The sequence below is a fragment of the Phalangium opilio genome, unplaced genomic scaffold, assembly GCF_054372755.1.
Source record: "Phalangium opilio isolate 3A_F unplaced genomic scaffold, DU_Popi_V2 ptg000017l_1, whole genome shotgun sequence".
In the NCBI taxonomy this organism is placed as follows: domain Eukaryota; kingdom Metazoa; phylum Arthropoda; class Arachnida; order Opiliones; family Phalangiidae; genus Phalangium; species Phalangium opilio.
In genome coordinates this window covers 14,341,511-14,359,795 of record NW_028324151.1, presented here as the reverse complement: position 1 = coordinate 14,359,795, position 18,285 = coordinate 14,341,511, and the positions used below count along the sequence as shown (strand labels likewise).

At 37.8% G+C, this 18,285-nt stretch overlaps 2 protein-coding genes and 1 long non-coding RNA gene across 7 annotated transcripts in view; 2 read left to right on the top strand and 1 right to left on the bottom strand.

Annotated features, from left to right (window-relative positions):
* The window catches only part of LOC149704563 (uncharacterized), a 61,085-nt gene that overhangs the window by 18,745 nt on the left and 24,055 nt on the right, over positions 1 to 18,285 (top strand). The window lies entirely within an intron of this gene.
* Positions 3,376 to 6,769, bottom strand: LOC149704567 (uncharacterized). 3 transcript variants are annotated; one of them, XR_016381942.1, is made up of 4 exons: positions 6,735 to 6,769; positions 4,375 to 6,033; positions 4,220 to 4,309; positions 3,376 to 4,156 (listed from the first exon to the last, which is right to left on the bottom strand). It is a non-coding gene; the product is annotated as an uncharacterized LOC149704567 (long non-coding RNA). The 3 variants fall into 3 exon arrangements; XR_016381941.1 differs by having other exon boundaries at positions 3,376 to 4,309; positions 4,375 to 4,541; positions 4,600 to 6,033; XR_016381940.1 differs by having other exon boundaries at positions 3,376 to 4,309.
* Positions 6,025 to 16,729, top strand: LOC149704566 (uncharacterized). Its single transcript, XM_089867007.1, has 2 exons — positions 6,025 to 7,925; positions 8,004 to 16,729. Exons 1-2 carry the CDS (start codon positions 6,113 to 6,115, stop codon positions 13,025 to 13,027), a joined length of 6,837 nt encoding a protein of 2,278 aa, XP_089723133.1. The 5' UTR covers positions 6,025 to 6,112; the 3' UTR covers positions 13,028 to 16,729.

Genomic DNA, 18,285 nt, shown 5'->3' with positions numbered 1-18,285 from the left:
GGTTGTCCGATGAGTAAGGATATCGTTTGGGACTCATCTGGAACCACGAACAGTTCTACGTTGGCCTTCACTTGGTCTACTTCGATCGTAGCTGTGGTTACTCCTTTTGGCTTCGTCGTACCTTCGCCGTAACCACTGATTACGCAAGTGTCGTTGACTGGTCCGTAGTTTAACGAAATGTTTGCGGCATCGCTTTCCCTAATGAGTACGCATTTGCTACCTTGGTCAATGTAGGACTTGACTGGTTGCCCGTTAACGATAGCATTCTTGAAAAACTTTTCGTTTGTGTCGGTAGCAGGAGTTTCGTTTGTGTCGGTAGCAGAAGTTTCGTTGGGGTCGGTAGTAGGAGCCGTTGTATTGTCGCATATGGTGAGTGCCACTATTTTAACCGCCGTAGTGTCAGGCGTGCTCGGGGGTTTCTTTTCGTTTCGGCAATCTTTTGCGACATGTCCTGGTCGACCGCATCTTTCACATCTAGCTCTTCGCTGAGGTTGGAGACAGTCTTTGGACACATGTCCATAATTACTACAGTTGAAACATAGTGTTTCACCTTTATCGTTATAACGTGGCTTGAATGGTCTCCTTTCGGTACTTCTTGCATTCTCTTTACTTTCGTTTCGTGTTGGCTGGTCAATGCCATGATTAGCAGCGTGTCGTGGGCGATCGTGATGAGGTCGCTTTTTAACTTCTTCCGAATCCGCTAAGTCTAACCTCATTTCGAGCTGCTTCATGCATTGTAATAACTCTGGAGGACTGGCGAACTCTCGGACGCTGAGTGCCGTAATCAACGATTGATCCTTTAGACCCGTTATCAAGTATTCAATCATTGCCTCTTCGGTTAACCCGCATAAACGTGCTTTCGCAATTTTCTCGTGATAATAGCGTTCTAACGTTTCACCTGGTTTTCTTACTCTTTGCTCCATTTCGCGGTGTAGCTTCTGAGTGTTTTTCGCCGATGGGAACCACTTCTTTATCAAAGCGGTCCAGTCGTCCCAAGTGTAGACGTTGGACTCTAATCCTTCAAACCATATTTTCGCTGATCCCTTTAGGTGTGGTAGGGCATAGTTGACTGTTACGCGGTCAGACCATCCATACATTGCTGCCATATCGTTCACCTTCTTTATCCACATCTCTGACGTTTGATGTGGAGCGTGATCAGGATCGAAATCAGGTAGGATTTTGCTTACATCTCCCCATTGATGATAAGCGACGTTTGTAGGAGGTTGTGGTGGGGCTACGTTTCCTCCTTGCCCTTGGTTCGGTCCGTTATTTACGTTGGCTTGTTGCATAGCTGCCATCGTAGCCGCTACAGCGCTGCTTACTGCGTTCTTTATCGCCTCTTCAAACGCTCCAAGAGAGATAAAATTCGGTGTCTCGTTTGTCCCATGCACTTCTAGAAGTCCTTCGTTCTGACCTCTTGCTTCCTCGTATTGGTCATCGTGTGCATCGGCCATCGTTCGTTGTTTCGGTCTCGTGGTTTAATCTCGACTAAAGGTTCGTTTTCTTAATCGTTTAATCGCGATTATAAGTTCGTTGGATAAAGTTCGTTGTTTAATCTTGATTTAAAGTTCGTTGTTTAATCTCGATTAAAAGTTCGTTGTTTAATCTCGATTAAAAGTTCGTTGTTTAATCTCGATTAAAAGTTCGTTGTATAATCTCGATTAATAGTTCGTTGTATAATCTCGATTAATAGTTCGTTGTATAATCTCGATTAAAAGTTCGTTGCATAATCTCGATTAATAGTTCGTTGCAATATTATTGGAACATCATTGACTTAAGCTTGCCCGTTTTCGTAGTTTTCATTGTCCCGTTGAGTTCGCGTTCTCGGACTTTGAAAAAAAGCAATATGGCGTCGCCTCGTTGTCCGTTGTTGTCCAAAAAAATATCGGCGGCGTGTCTCTAAGTCGTCATTAGATACTCGTTCTGATCCCACTTCTGAGATATTAGCGTTTCGTTATCGTTGCTTATCGTTAGTAAATAATACGTTCATGTTTGTAATAAAAAAAAGAGGTTTAAGTTTAATAGTTACGATACAAATGAATTTACATGACGAGGCTTAAGTTACATTACGTTGTGATCAGACTCGTATCTACAACGAGAGTGCGTTATCTATTTATCCCTTTCCTCTCCTCGTGGATGGGGAAAGGGGGGGGGGTGGAGAATAAAAAAAGAGTTATGTTCAGCGACAGTGTCGCCATCTATCATAGCTAACAAGCATTTATATTAAGTCAGGTAAAAGTCAGAAATCACGCAGCTCTTAGTATACTTCAAAAAGTTTTACCATGGATAAAGAATGCGCGTGAGGAAATTTGTTTTCACGCTATAGGATACGCAACTCTATCTCGAACGATAGCTTATTCTGTATATACTCTGTTCCAGCATCGGTCTTCAGCACGCGCAAAGCTCGGACTATATGTAACCTAGTTTTGTGTGTGCTGAAAATAGACGAAAAACTTCAGGATTTTAGCGAATTTTTTAAGCTCAAATGCACGGACCTCTAGGCCTTTGTTTCAAATACGTCTCAAATTGCCTACAGACTACTACACGTAGTATTGTCAGCACACACAAAACTAGGTAACATAGAGTCCTACCTTTGCGCGTGGTGACAACCGATGCTGGATCAGAGTGTATAAAGAATAAGCTGTCGTTCGAGATAGAGAGTTGCCTATCCTATAGCGTGAAAACAAATCTCAATCGCATTCTTTATCTCTATGGATTTACGTTAAACATTCATAAAATGGGTTTTAAAAGCGATTGTGTACTAATATAACCATAAGTTTATAAGATATGTTCCCTTAAGTATGATACTTTGTAACTTCATATACTTCGAAGTGATAGAGGCTTACTGAGAGGTAGTTCGAGAACGACGCGAGAATTTACTACATGGGGTTTTGCACTTCAACCTCCTATTTAGTCTGTACATGAGAAGCTCTCAATAACTAGTGACAAACTTATGGAACATATGTTATGAACTTATGCTATCAGAAATGCTTATATATAAAACATTAACAGTTGCGTCTAAACACGTGAAGAACCACAGGAAAATCCATATAGATATTTTTTTTAACCTACTTTTTTTGTTTCTGCAGTTTCGGGCAATATGCCCGGGTTTTTTGCAAATATAGCAAATTCTTTTGCCCCGGGCCTTACCCCCTCGCCCTTTTCCACCCCGACCACCACCCCGACCACCACCCCTTCCGCCGCGTCGTCCTCCATCGTAACCTCCTCCCCCAAATATCCCAGGGTTAAGTATGCATAGTTTCCCAAAAGAAATCAAGTGCCGTAAAGAATGGCAACGCGTTCTAAAAATTGGAAAAGATATTTCAAATCACATGGTTGTATGCAGTTTACATTTCAAGAAGACTAATTACAGTGGAGTAATTTACAGATTAACATCCTATGTAGACGCATGCATGGTAGATAAAGGATTCAGAATAGAGGCCGAATGTTTAGAAAAAGGTATTGAAATTTTCATCCCTCCATTTCTGAAAAAATCTAAACAGTTTACGGAAACGAAATCACTCGATAACTTGAAGATAGTAAAAGCAAGAGTGCACATAGAGAGTGTGATACAAAGATTAAAACTTTTTTCAATCTTTAGTGAAAAACTGGATTGGGAGATGACGTCATTTACCCAATGTTTTTAATTGCAGTTGGTATTGTAAACTTGTCATCGCCAATATTAGATAAAGTTAGATTTTGAATAAAATGAATATTTGGTTTTTAAAAATTATTTTAATTGTAACTCAGTTTTACAATTCATTTTATAACACTAAACATGTTTTAACTTTTTTTGCTACAGTGACTGGTATGTCGTTGTATTTCTTGCTTTAAGTGACCAAGACATTGTTCCAAATTCAAAAATGCCATAATCCGCCCAAATCTTTTCTTGATATTTTTTTCCTTAAAAATTAAATTATCTCCTTACGCTTTTAAATATGGAATCTGCGCGTTTCATTAACTCAGGAATTGAAATGGTGCACGGCTACTTTAGTGGTGTCAAACAGAAAATAAATATCAATATGGCACCACCTTTCTTATTAAAACGAAAAAAATAGACTTAAAAGGAATAATTCTTGATTAAGTCTTGCTTGAATAGATCTGCTAGAGGTGATGACGGATACAAAACTTTCAAGAACTGGATCACTTGTTTACTCTTCAAAATAAATGACTTTCCAGTTTGCCGCTTTTATACACTAGGCACCGTTTGAACATCTACCTTTGATGTTTTTCCTATGCGTTATTGTACATTGTTGTTAAACTGTTGCTTCCTTATGCACAGGGTTGTCTTCTTTAAAATGGCAACACTCTTGAAATGGTATGGGTTCATGAATTTTTTTTATAATGTTCACTTTGATTTTAGCACATTCTTACTTCAAATCAGTTACTCTTACGTCCTCAAGACTCAAGAGACTCTACACCTTCATTAATTATAAGTAGTAAAACAGCCAAAAAGTGTTTACATTTTCTGTTTAATCCTACATCACAATAGGGACTTGGCAGTACTACGTCATGCAACGTCAGGCTACCTTCCACTAGTGCTAAAAAACATACCAGGAGGAGGGGCTTATATAGCTTTCGTTCTGTTAAAAAACATACCATAATGGCGCTGGGGGCGGAGTTAAGCCCGAATTGCCAAGTCCCTATAGACTAGTGGCGATAGAGAGGGGCGTAGACTGTGTATCCCTCCATCTGGGAGCGTTCTTGTAAGAGTGGATACTGTGCGCTCCCAGTAGGCGGATGACACTGAGCTAAGAGATAGAAGGGTATGACGTTTGCATACGTAGTACTGCCATTACTCTATACCACTAAGTACTTAATTTATCTTCACCTTTCAATTGACCAATTATTTGATGAGGCTTACCTACTTGAAGATAAGTAACAAAGCTTTACGATTGTTAAACCTCGGTCTTCTCTACTTTGGCATGCTTGTCTGTTCTCCTTGTATTAGACACCGTGTTCAGTCTCCTTCGTTTTAATGCGCGAATTTATAAATTTCAAACAATGTTAACTTAAACTTGTCAACATTCAACATTATTAATTTTTCTATTGCACTATTGTGACTATTATCGATCGATAGACAGCATCGTACGTACCCCGTTGAAGCGGCCATTTTGAAAACACATCAGCGCCCTTATATAGAGTAGTGGCTTTCTGTGTTAACTACTCATAGAGTATAATACAGGCAAAGGCCGGGAGGTGCCATTACTCTATTCAGTGGCGAACTGGCGATAGCCAATTAGTTCAGTTCAGATCTTCCCCATTCGTAACCGGTCCAAGTCAGAAAAACCAAACACTGTAGAAAAATTTGCGCGAGACAAGAGTCACAAGACTGGGCCTAATTCACGTGGCCGCGTTGAATTAACTTTTAAGCCTAATTTTGTGCTGTACGTTTTGTCAAGGGATTTCGGTTGTTTAAACGCAATCTCATAGTAAGTTTAAATAATCTTTTGTTTAAACTTTAGAAACGTATTAAGACTTTGATTATCCTTTTTTTTGGTACATTTATTGTACCAATTACATTGACTTTCAATCAAGTGTTATTCTTCCATTTGAGTATTTCATTCGAGTGTTACCATTGCACTCGAGTGTATTGTATTTATAAGTATATGTAATACATTGTATTACGATATTAAAACGTAATTTTTCTTTTGTTTTGTAGTACATCATCTAAATCTGAGTGTACTTTGGGTTCACAGTTTTGGGTGTGAAGCGAGCACCCATTTATTTTGAATCTTTTGCAGGTACAAAGTGTTCTTTGTGAACCACTCTATTGGATATCTTTGTGTTTCCAAAGTGTTCTGTGTGAATCACTTTCTTGGATATCTTTGTGATTCCAAAGTGTTCTGTGTGAATCACTTTCTTGGATATCTTTGTGATTCCGAAGTGTTCTGTGTGAACCACTATATTGGATATCTTTACGATACCAAAGTCTTCTGTGAGAATAACTTAATTGGATCATTACGATACCAAAGTCTCTTGTGTGAACTATTTAATTGGTTTCGATATTTAAAATGGTTTCTCGAGAAAGAGCTAAAAGACAAAAAACCTGGAAGGTTGGTTAAAACAGAGTAAAGCTTTGAAAAAAAAGCAAGCTAAACAGCTTGTGAATATGAAATACTACTTGAAAAGCAAGGAGGATCATCAGAAAAGAAATTCAAAAAACAATGTGACGCGCAAATCTCCGATTGAGAGAGCAAAGAAAAATAAGAGAACTTTGCCCCCAGGTGGCGCCACTAATGTTCTGGCAAAAAATAAAAAGCCCAGTAAGAAAGCTTTTCCGGTGGGTAAAAAGGGTTTCTCGAAAAAAACCCTCAATAAAGGAATTTTTAAAACAAGAAACAAGAAAATCATAGCTGAAAGTTTCAAACGATTTTTAGTGACAAGGCTCACTGAAAGATTGTCTGCGACAAAATCTTTGGACAGCTTGACTAGAGAGGGGAATTCAAAGTTACTCTCTCGAAACCTAAAATGCCAATTGTTAGCAGGTAGAATTTTGCATTTGAAAAGGCATTTATATTCGGCATACAATTACCATCTTACAAGGACTATTAGTGAATTTAAAGATATTGCCGAGAAAGTCCAAGAAATTGGGTCTGTTAATCAAGACAATTTAACGGATGTTGTGGGTGGTAAAAGGCTTCACAGTAGTCTCAAAGAGGCCTATTTCCATGAAACCACCTATTACCCAATTGGAAATAATGGAAAAATATTGAAAAATGACCACGAATTACGCTATGCCAAAGTTATCCAATTGGATGCTGATGGTCATGTACGTAAAGTGCTGAGAGACCGCGTTATCAATGGCAATAAAGAATTGTTCGTTGACGATATGGGCAATTTCGTTGACATTAAAAATAACAACAAACCTGATGATGTTGAGAGAGTCTTTCAAGTAAATAATTCAGGAGTGGTTACGAATCTTTTCAACATTGTTGAAACTGAGGAGAAGAATCCGAAAAGAAATTTCGTGATCAATGAAAGTGGTCTTATTGAAACTAAACCCAAAACCGTTTATTGGGAGTGCAGTGATATTTGTAATGTTCGAGTTCGAGCCATTGCGAAAGTGCTAACTTTCATAAACACGGTTGCAAATACGAATGAAAAATCAGTGACTAAAATTTTTGAGTCGGGTTTGGACCTTTGCGATTTTAGAAATAAATTTTGCTCTAAATCCAACGTGTCTATAACACCAGATGGTGCTGAGATCGTGGTGAAAATAGTTCCTTTCCTGGGACACACGGCTTATTGCGCTGATAGTGAAGATTGCCAAAGCTATTTACGTTCTTTTGCTGAACTGGCTCCTCATTATTCGGGAATTAGAAATATTTTGAATAATATTTATCACGTGAAGGCGTTGCTTAACGCGTTAACAAAGATTTCTAATGAAATTGAAAGTGGTGATTACGATTCTCTCACCAAAATCATGGGGGAATTGAGAAAAATCCTTGCCTCACGAGGAAAAAATTTAAATAACGAGCAAAACAACGCGTCCACAGGGAGCGAAAACGCTCCAAGACCGAGTCTCGATGAAAGCGAAATCTTGAATCTTTACGAAACTCAATTCATTCGAGCGGCGCTAAATAATAAAGAATTTTACGACACTCCCTGTGACTGCTGCTTAAGATTGTACAAAAAATCGGATTTGAGATCAATAGAAAAAATGGTAGACAGTGCTGTTTTCGATAACGAGGCCTATCTGATTTTAAGAGCTGGCTGGATAATAAACAATTCAGAAACAAGAGAGGCAGACAAGCTTCTATGTCGTTATTGCTCTACGGATTTACGAAAGGGAAAAGTTCCCATCAGATGCTTCCTGAACAACTTGTTGGTTGACAATCCTCCGACAGATGTCACTGATTTAAACATGTTTGAGAAAGTTTTAATTCAGCTTGTGAAGCCCTTCCACACTGTGGTGCGGTTAGGTACTAAAACCAATTCCAACATTCAGTTCGGTACGGTTAAAGCTTTAAAGGGAAGAGTAATTTATCTTCCAATACCAGTGGAGAAAAATTTGAAGATGATTCCCAAGACATTGCCCAAAAATCACGAATTGCATATCCTAGTGAATGGCGTTCCGACTGCGGACAAAAAGGTTTGGCAACAGGTTGTTTGCCTCGAAAAAGTGTTGAAAGCGTTCACTGTGCTGAAAAAAATTAATCCTTTGTATAAGGACATTGATATTTCTTCAATGAGCGAGGAATATATTTGTGGAACGCAAGATATTGATGGAAATGAAAATTCATTGACTCCCCATGACTTACTGAGCGTAACAGATCCACTTGCGTTGCTTAACGATGGATCTGATGCGGTGACACGCGCTTCCGCTGCGGTTCCAACAGAAGGACCACCGGATAGTCCTCACGACGGTGAAGGTGACCAAAACGCTTGTAACATGCAGGAGCAGGATGAAAATCAGTCTAGCCTTGCACCAGGCAACGTCTACAAAATTTTAACACAGCCCGAGGCTTTGTTGCGAAAACTTTCTGAGGGAGAAGCCAATGATCTGTACGATCACTACTCTATTCATCCGGTGAACGTCCAACCACCGAAAGATTTATTGGCCGCTTACCAAATGAAGCGCGTCGAAGCCGCGCCGATTAATACTTGGGACAAAAACTTGGAATACTTGAGCTTCGTTCATTTGTTCCCCAAGGGTCGCTACGGCAAGCACGATGATAGACCATTTGGGAAATTAACTGAAACAGAGTATCGTTTATCTCGTCTTTTGAACAAAAGTCCAATTTTCAGACGAGATTACGCCTATATGTTTCATTCTTATCAAGAATGCGAAATGAAGGCGATCTCTAGCAGTTTGAACTACGTTCTTCGTGTTAAAAAACCCATGGCAATTGGGGTTGAAAACTTGCTCAGTCGCGTTGAATCTGGCGATAAAGAACTTGAGAGTAATTTAGCCACTTTCTTGGGCCATATTCGAGGAACGAAGGACTACTGGTATAAAGTTCTTAGAAACGTTTTAGCGATGATTCGGGAATTTGGTCCTCCCACCTGGCTTCTAACTTTTAATCCGGCCGAGTACGATGATATGGAACTGCACTATCACTTGAGAAAAGTGAATTCAGACGTTCCAGGAGTAGAGTCGATGACGGTTGCTGAATTGTTGAATTTCGACCCACTTAGCGTTAATTTGCACTTTCACAACAAAGTTCGTTCGCTGCTAAACAACTTTGTTTTGTGTAAACAAAATCCAGTTCTTGGCATGATAGAACATCACTTTTGGAGGGTTGAATACCAATCTCGCGGTTTACCTCACTACCACATGCTATTGTGGGCCAAGGACGCTCCAAAGATCGGAACTTCTTCGACCGAGACTATTTTGGATTACGTGCAAAAACACGTCACGTGTTCGATGCCAAGCGCATCCGTAAGTCCGGAACTGCACCGGCTGGTAAAAAAATTCCAAAATCACAAATGCACCTCCAGTTGTTATAAGAAGGTGAAAAATTCTAAAAAGGGATTGAAAGTGTGTCGTTACGGTTTCCCTCGAAACGTAACAAACGTTGCCACTATGAATTCCGTTAGATCAGTTACTCGTCACCGTAAAATGAAAAAGGTGCAGAAACGACTGTACGACTTGCCGAGAAAACAGCACGAAGTTTTAATCAATGATTACAATCCCGCGCTACTTTTGGCTTCCAAAGCCAACATGGATTTGCAATTTGTCGCTGACAAATCGGAAATAGTGGCAAACTATGTCACGGCGTACGTAACAAAGGGAGACCGGGCTGACATGGACCAAACTTTTGCCGAGTTAGGGCACGAAAGTTTGTCCAAAAGATTATTTGCCTATAGATTGAAATCACTGACTTCTAAGTCAGTAGGCATATACGAAGCTATGGATCTTATGTTGGGCCAAGATCTTTACAACAAATCCGACAGCACTAAATTTATAAACACTAACTTGAAAGAAAACCGATCGAGAATTTTGAAAGGTTACAAGGAACTCGAACGTTTGAGGGAAACTGACCCCGAAAGCAAGGACACTTGCCTAAAAGGGTTCGTCGACGACAAGTATCCAAATCGTCCCGACAGCTTGGAAAATCTTAGTTTGCGGGAATTTGGACGGTTTTACGATTATGCGAAGCACTCTGATGGTGTCGAGAAAAATGCGAATGTAATCGAGTTGAAAAACAATCTGGGTTTCATGAGAAAGAGAATTAAGCCCTACATAGTAGAGCACTACATTCACGACCCGATAGAGGAGAAAGAAAAGTATTGTCACGCTCTACTGATCCTCTTCAAACCGTGGCGTGACGAAAATGAGCTATTGGGCGAGTTTGAAACCTTCGCGGATGCTTTCGAAAACTCGCTTTCAGTGTTGAAAGACATGAGAGAATATCACGAGAAACTCTCGGTTTCCAAAGAGGTTGAAAAGAAACGGAAGGCTTCTGAAAAGGCGAAAGAGCCAGAAACCATAGTCTCGGAGATTGAAAGTGACGATGAAAATGCACTGCAAGGGAAGGAAATCGTTATCGAAACCGAACATGCGATGGCTGATGTGGAAGCTGCCATGGAAATGAATTTCGAGACTGTTGTTGACAATATGGCGTTACTAAACTCGGATCAAAGGAGAATTTATGATCACATCATGGATCACTTCTCCCAAGAGGGAGAAAAATCTGGAAACAAGTGCCTTTTTGTGTCGGGACCTGGTGGCACTGGCAAATCGTTTCTTATAGACACTCTCGCCAACGCCGTAAGGCGACGCTTTCAAAATCCTGCTAGCGTGGCCATTGCCGCGCCAACGGGTTTGGCAGCATTGAATGTTAATGGCGTAACATTACACAGATTACTAATGTTGCCGGTAGATCATGGGCGTATCGCCGAATACCATTCACTGAGTTCTGACAATATGAGCATTATGAAAGAAACTTTGGGAAATTTAAAACTGTTAATTATTGATGAAATTTCCATGGTCTCGTCGGTTTTACTGACTCACGTTCACTTGAGGCTGAACGAATTTTGGGAAATGAACCAACCATTTGGTGGAGTTGTATTTATCCTTGTTTTGGGAGACTTTTTCCAATTGCCTCCGGTTCAAGGAAATCCCGCGTTTATCAAAATCACTTCCGAAGAAGCCAGACTTAGATTCAATTGCATCGGAGGAAGTGATCTTTGGAAGTTTTTTAAATACGATGAACTAACGCAAAATGTTAGACAAGCCAACGACCAAAGTTACGGCGACATTCTAAGCAGAGTTAGAATTGGAAATATTACCGAAGCTGATGTAGCAACCTTAGAAACTAGATTGGTTGAGGGAGGAAAAAACATCGAGGTGGCTATGGAGCTTTTCATTAAGCTGTCCAATGAAGGGTTTCAACCAACTTGTTTGATGCCTAAATTAGCCATGTGCGAAAAATTCAACTTTGAAATGCTGCGAAAAAGCGGCGAGAAAGTTGAAAGCATTCCTTGTCAGGATAGAATGGCAGACTGTGACAAAAAAATGAATAAAAACATTCTCGGGAGGCTGCAAAGGCTACAAAACGAACCGTCCAAAACGGGCGGTTTGGAGAGCAAGTTACTTCTTTGCGTTGGCTGCCGAATAATGGTCAGAAGGAATATCAGTTTTGAAAAAGGCGTTGTAAATGGTACGATGGGTTTCGTAACTGGATTCAAGAAGGACGAACAAGGAAACGTTACTGGTATTTTTCTCAGAGTAGATCGCGAACCGAATAACGACGACGATATCTCCGATTTTTTAGTTGAGAAAATTAGCGTTAAATTTTTGCTCATGGCAAAAATTTACATTAAGCGGTCCCAGTTTCCCGTCATCCTGGCGTACGCTATTACGATACACAAAAGCCAAGGCATGAGTTTAAAATGCGCCATTATGGATTTAGGTCCGAATTTATTCGGAACCGGCATGGCGTACGTTGCTTTATCAAGAGTGACGTCTTTAGCCGGACTCCATCTATTACAGTTCGATCCGACTAAAATTAAGGCGGATGGACGAGCCATTATGGAATATAACAGGCTTCGCAAAAAATATAGGCCAGATCTGCCTCTATTGAAAATAACGGAGTCAAAACAAAGCCGAGGTAGAAAAAGAAGTGCACCTACTCTATCTAAAAGCCTTTTAGAAGGCGAGGAAGAGAGATGTGACGAGACGGCGCAGGAAATGCCAAAGAAGAAAAGGAAGGACCAACAGAGTTTGGATAGTTTTCCCGTGAAAGGTTTAAATAACGATGATCAAGTAACATGCTATTCAAATAGCGTTTTGCAACTACTGTTATTAGTGCCCGAATTAAGAGAATTGGTCAAATCTTACAACGGATCATTCGTAGAAAAACCAGTTTTACGCTGCCTCAGTAACGCAATAAACGACATCGAGAGTTCTCAAGGTAGTTTTAGCCGTAAAGGGTTGGAACTGAGAATAGCTGTTGGTAATCACTTTTCGCTAAATGAGCAACAAGACGCCAGTGAATTTTTGATGGTGCTCTTGACGACACTAAGCCAAGAAATGGAAGCCGATTACTCTAAGGCTCTAAAAGATCTTTTTTGGTCAAAGTCTCGAAACGTTACCAAATGCCCCAAATGTCAAGTTGAACAAAATTCGGAAAACATTGTTCAAAGCAACATTTTCAATCTTCCACTAGAAAACCGAGATAAAATTGATTGGAAATCTTTAGAAAAAAGGATGAGATTAACAGAAATGCGATGCGTATTTTGTGATAATCCTACAATACAAGAGCGTGATGTATTGATATCCAGCGGAAAGTACGTATTTCTGTGTCTTCTACGTGGCGATTACAAAGATGGTCGACCAATTAAGATTTCGACCAAAATATCAAGTTTCGATAATCAAAAAGTCACAATGAACAAGATGCTTTTTAAAACTAAAGGGGTGATTATTCATAAAGGTGAATCGTTAGCCGAGGGACATTATGTGAACTTTGTGAGAAAAGACAACGGCTGGTACGAGGTCAGCGATACTATGATTAGAAAAAGAGAGAGATTCGTCAGTAACTTGACTGACGTCACTGTTCTGCTTTTGGAAAGAGTATAGACATTTTAAAGGGAATGTTAAGCGCCCGGATTCCTAAAAAAATGAACCCGTAGTAAACCCTAAAATTAATGTTACGTATCAGATGGTTTCACTCACGTCCTGACAGAGATATATGAATAGAGTAATATGAATAGTTTCATATTACCTTAAGATTAATTCATGACTAGGTAAAATTATCGGCCCTCGAGAAAGTTTAAGGTTTACGTTGGTTCAAGGTTCATTTCGGAGTTGTCTTGGCAATACCTGTGAAAAGGGAGCGGAGGGAGGGTTTTTGGGCCAGTGTTATACAGAAGAAAAGATAAAAATGTTACTTTTTTTAGAAAGATTATCATTCGCCCCGAAATTAAAACGTAATTTTTTTCAAGTTTTGTAGTACATCATCTAAATCTGAGTGTACTTTGGATTCACAGTTCTGGGTTTGAAGCGTGTACCCATTTATTTTGAATCTTAAGTGTTCTTTGTGAACCACTCTATTGGATATCTTTGTGATTCCAAAGTGTTCTGTGAGTATCACTCTCTTGGATATCTTTGTGATTCCAAAGTGTTCTGTGTGAACCACTTAATTGGATATCTTTGTGATTCCAAAGTGTTCTGTGTGAACCGTTATATTGGATATCTTTGTGATTCCAAAGTGTTCTGTGTGAACCGTTATATTGGATATCTTTACGATACATCCTGCCAGAGATGTACGAATAGTTTCGTATTACCTTAGGGTAATTCATGACTAGGTAAAATTATCGGCCCTCAAGAAAGTTTAAGGTTTTACGTTGGTTCAAGGTTCATTTCGGAGTTGTCTTGGCAATAGCTGTTAAAAGGGAGCGGAGGGAGGGTTGTAGGGCCTAGCTATTGCTACGAGAGAAAAAAAAACCACGAATCTTGCTTTAATTATAGAATTTCCAAGAGGTAAAAAAACTAAAAGCGTAACCCCTGTTAGTAAAGCGTTGCAATGAAATTTAATTTCTAAATAAGCTCGTAAAAAGGCTACTTAAAACTGAACAGACTTGTTGAACTGAAATTTAGACACTAGTATCCAAATTTTAAACCAATATCAATTCCAATTTATTTTTTCAAAGGGTTCACTAAATATCAGTTTCACAACTTCATTACCAACGCTCTACATTTTTTAACGTTAAGACACTCTTTAAATTTATACATTACTCATTTTAAAAAGTTAAAAAATCTAAACTAATTTTAACTAATTACAACCAGAACACCCAAATAGCTTAAATTTTATATTTAAATAATATATTTTATTATATCCTTTTCCTTGTATAGTTTTTGTATAATATACCAGTAATAGTATTTTGGCTAAGAAATATATGAACTAATTTAATTGTCTGATTAACTAACACTACACTTTGTGTAGAAATTGATTTTAAAGTGTAATAGAACTTTTCACTATTGTCGTCACCAAAAAAAATATAGACATTGCCCCCATAAATAAAAAATAAGTAAATTATTCTTTTCAATCAAAATATTCCAGGAAGTTTTGCATATTCTCTTAGTGTTTCTAAACAGCTACGGTTATCTATCTGCGTGACAGGTGACGTTTCCTATAAATCAACAGGGGTAGAATTTGCAAAAATTTTCTGGAAAATTTTTAAAATACATTTAAAATTTAATAACCATTTCATTGTCTTTTTGGTAACCCATGCACAAAATAATGATTATAAAACAGCAGTGTTCTTTAAGTTTAAGCTAATAGTTGCGTGACAAAATTTTAAAAACATAGCCTAAAATTTTATATTTAAATGAACATATAATAGCCAGTAAATGGTAAAGTTTTACTTCAACCCGCCCCGCCCCCCGCCATTTACACAACTAATATAACCAAGTACAACATTCTTTCGACAAATCAGTAATTTCCTATCGTATCAACATGCGCCAACATAAAGATATTTCATCATAGCCAACACGAGTAATATAAAATACTTAAAATGTACAGTTGAAAAATACGATGACCAATAGAACTTCCCGAACTATCATTTTGGAAAAAAAAAACCCCCAACAAGACATACGACAGAGACGACATATCAAGAAATATCCATATTCAATTTCTCTACTGATATTCAGACGCTTTGGATTGGCACGTTCAAAGAGTGAAAGTGACTTTGGATTAAGAACAACAAAGATGTACAAAGAAACAACCTTTGTGTTGGCTTCAACTATACCAATTCCAAAAAATATATCCCAATGCTTCAACTTCGCTACATAACTCCTGTACGACTTGGTCCACAAACAAAATAGAAGCTCGTAAAAGGATTCGCAAAATAACTTCATCAAACAAAAGTTGCCTAATAACGGCTTTATATGTACTGTCGGAAGTTTAGCTCACTTCTGTAAGCCTAGCTTCTGGGCGACAAAGTTTTGAGGGAATAAGGGACTTGTCAGAATGCCTACCCTACAGGAACTGACTACCCCGTGTCCGAGGGTGGTGAAACACCCCAAATCCCCCCTCCTTCACCACCCGATTAAACCTCAATTACTTCACTCGTTAATCTTTCATCACCGTGGACTTTCAATTCAATTTGCATTGAAACTTCGTATTTCAAACCATCGCAATTCAATTTGCATTGAAACTTCATAATTAAAACCATCGCAATTCAATTTGCGTTAAAGCTTCGCAATTAAAATCTTCGCAATTCAATTTGCATTGAAACTTCGTAATTAAAACCATCGCAATGAAGGTTTGACAAACAAAAGAACCTCGATGAAATCGGTAATTAAAGATGTCAATTAATGACACTCACTCATTAACCACTAACGCTATCAATCATGCAATAATAATGAATACGAAAAATGTTTGTGAAATGAATTAGAATTATCACTAACAATTAAAGGGCATCTGAACAACTCATATTTTACATCAACATATCAGTACGCTTTTAAAAAGCATCTTTAAAAATGTTAAAGGTGATTTAACAAAGACACCCCCCACCTCCCCCCATTATAGGAGACAAAAAAATTACTGTTTTCCTGACAACTAGGCTATTATTAATTCCTAATTTGTGAGTCCTAGGATTAAATGTAAATAAACACTTTTTAAAAATAGAATCTTTCACTTGAGAGATTATCAAAATTATTATAGGCATTCAACATTAATGTTGGACTTTTAAGTCCATCCTTCACGTATGATTGTCTTTGAAAATTTCATTAATCTCTTCAATGACTCCATAGTGAAACTTACATTTACCACTGAATTGAAAATTTTACGAGAACAAATCTCTAATTGTTTTAAAAACCATTCTGGAGACAAAAATTAAATTTTCCTTCGGAAGCTACGAATAAAACCTTATAAAATACGCAACTATTACCTTAAACATGGAAAACAAAAAATATTACTAGAAAAAAAAATTTATAGTACAATTTATAATAACAAATCAACCATGGTAATTTAAGCCCGAATTAAAGGCTGTAAATAAATGCAGCTATACCAAACCAAAAGTGTACATAAAATAAATCTTTTGTGCATTAACAGAACATCATCATACGTGTTTAAAGCTTTAAAAATGCTCAAAAAACTAAATATTCATAATGTTATTTACTTCTTTAATGATTCACGAGAAATTATAAAACAAAAGGTAACTTCAAAATTCCACATAATGTTATAATTATTCATTAAAGAACTCTTTTCTTGAATAAAATTATTGACCATAATTTTTATAGTTATTAAATTACTGTACTCAAGACCTAAATAGCTGACATTACGTAATTTCACGATTCATTTCATAAGTATAAATAAATAGTTATTTCCAATGCTTAATGCTAAAGCTAAACAGTTCCATTGCCTGCCCTAACACGGTGCCTAATATTCTACCCTACAATTTTTCAATACCAAAGTCAGAAACCAACTAGAAGTCAACACGAGGGCGGACCTTAAAGCAGCTTATGCCAGCTTTTTCAAAAATACACAGAGGAGAAAATCTCTAACAGTACCAAAGGAGCGATGTTGCACTAAATTTGCGCCGGTTATTGCTTTCAAATTATTATCAAATTGCCCCATTTAGAACGATAATACTAAATTGGATGTTTTTCTACCAAAATATTGCTACCTTTCCCAAATTATTGGTAGTTGGTTTATTTATAGTCACGTTTACCACAATTTGCCTATTTCACCAACTGCCAGAGAAAGACATACTTTAAAGTCATTTATGTTGAACGTGAAAGTTAAGAGCAATATCCGTATTTAAATGTTGTTGGAACAATGGCATTAAAATAGTCTTTAAGAATGATCTGCGTGGGAACATCTGGTATATTTCTGGTCAACCCCCATCGGGAATTAATTAATAATGCCGATTCTATGGTATGAGGGAATACGCGATGAAATAATGGCTAAAATCAACCCCGGTTTCAACATTAAAATAAATTAATAAACAATTGAGACTGAAGTTGCAGATATTAGTCAAAAATGTCTTGATTAGAATCAAGACTTAAAAAAGTATCGATAAGACTGAGGTTATCACTTGACTTAAGGTTCAGATATTAATTTTTCTTTTTAATTGAAACTTAAAGGCATGCTTAAGAAAAAACAACGTTCCATTACCGTTTTACGTTGAAATAACTTATTTTACAGGTAATCAATTTCCAAAATTTACTTATCTCGGGTTTTCGGGCACAATTCCATTCCCCCAAAACATTTTATCATTACATTAATTACTTTTGAGAGATAACGTGTCAAAATAAACTTTAAAACAATAGAAAACTGAATGAGCGGTCTGTTTAGCCATGACCAAAACTTTCAAATCAGTGTTGCCAATGTTAGAAAGTGGATTTTCCCACTTCCATTTTAAAATTTCTCTCATTTCCCGCACCCCCTTTTTTTACAGTCATATTTATCTGGACTATTTTATCCTACTAAGCTTAATATGGAATATCACTCCGCATGGCTTTGACAATATGTACAAATGCTCCAAAATGCTATAAAGCTTAAAAATTCTCAAAATATGCGTTCTTTCTTTTTCAGTGGCAAACTTAAAATCACCGAATTTATTTCAAAATGTCGCTTGAAATTATTAAACCGGACAAAATTTTCGAAAATACACTAATTTCAATTGCACAGTCTGCACTATTAATCCTTTAACAGGAAAATTCCGACATTTGATCGATTTCGGAAAAATATTACTTTTTCCCCACAGAGCCTAACATCAAACCTCAATTTCCCACGATGTGAGAAATTACCCACACATTGGCAACACTGCTTTAAAAAGTTGCAACATGCACCCTTTCGAGACATGTCCAGTGCAGAACAAATTAGTGCT

What these genes read in the sequence shown, in the direction of transcription:
- LOC149704566 (XM_089867007.1), top strand. Translation starts at nt 6,113, where the DNA reads ATGAAATACTACTTGAAAAGCAAGGAGGATCATCAGAAAAGAAATTCA. An exon ending in CCACACTGTGGTGCGGTTAG is followed by an intron (nt 7,926 to 8,003) that starts GTACTAAAACCA and finishes TTCCAATACCAG; the next exon opens with TGGAGAAAAATTTGAAGATG.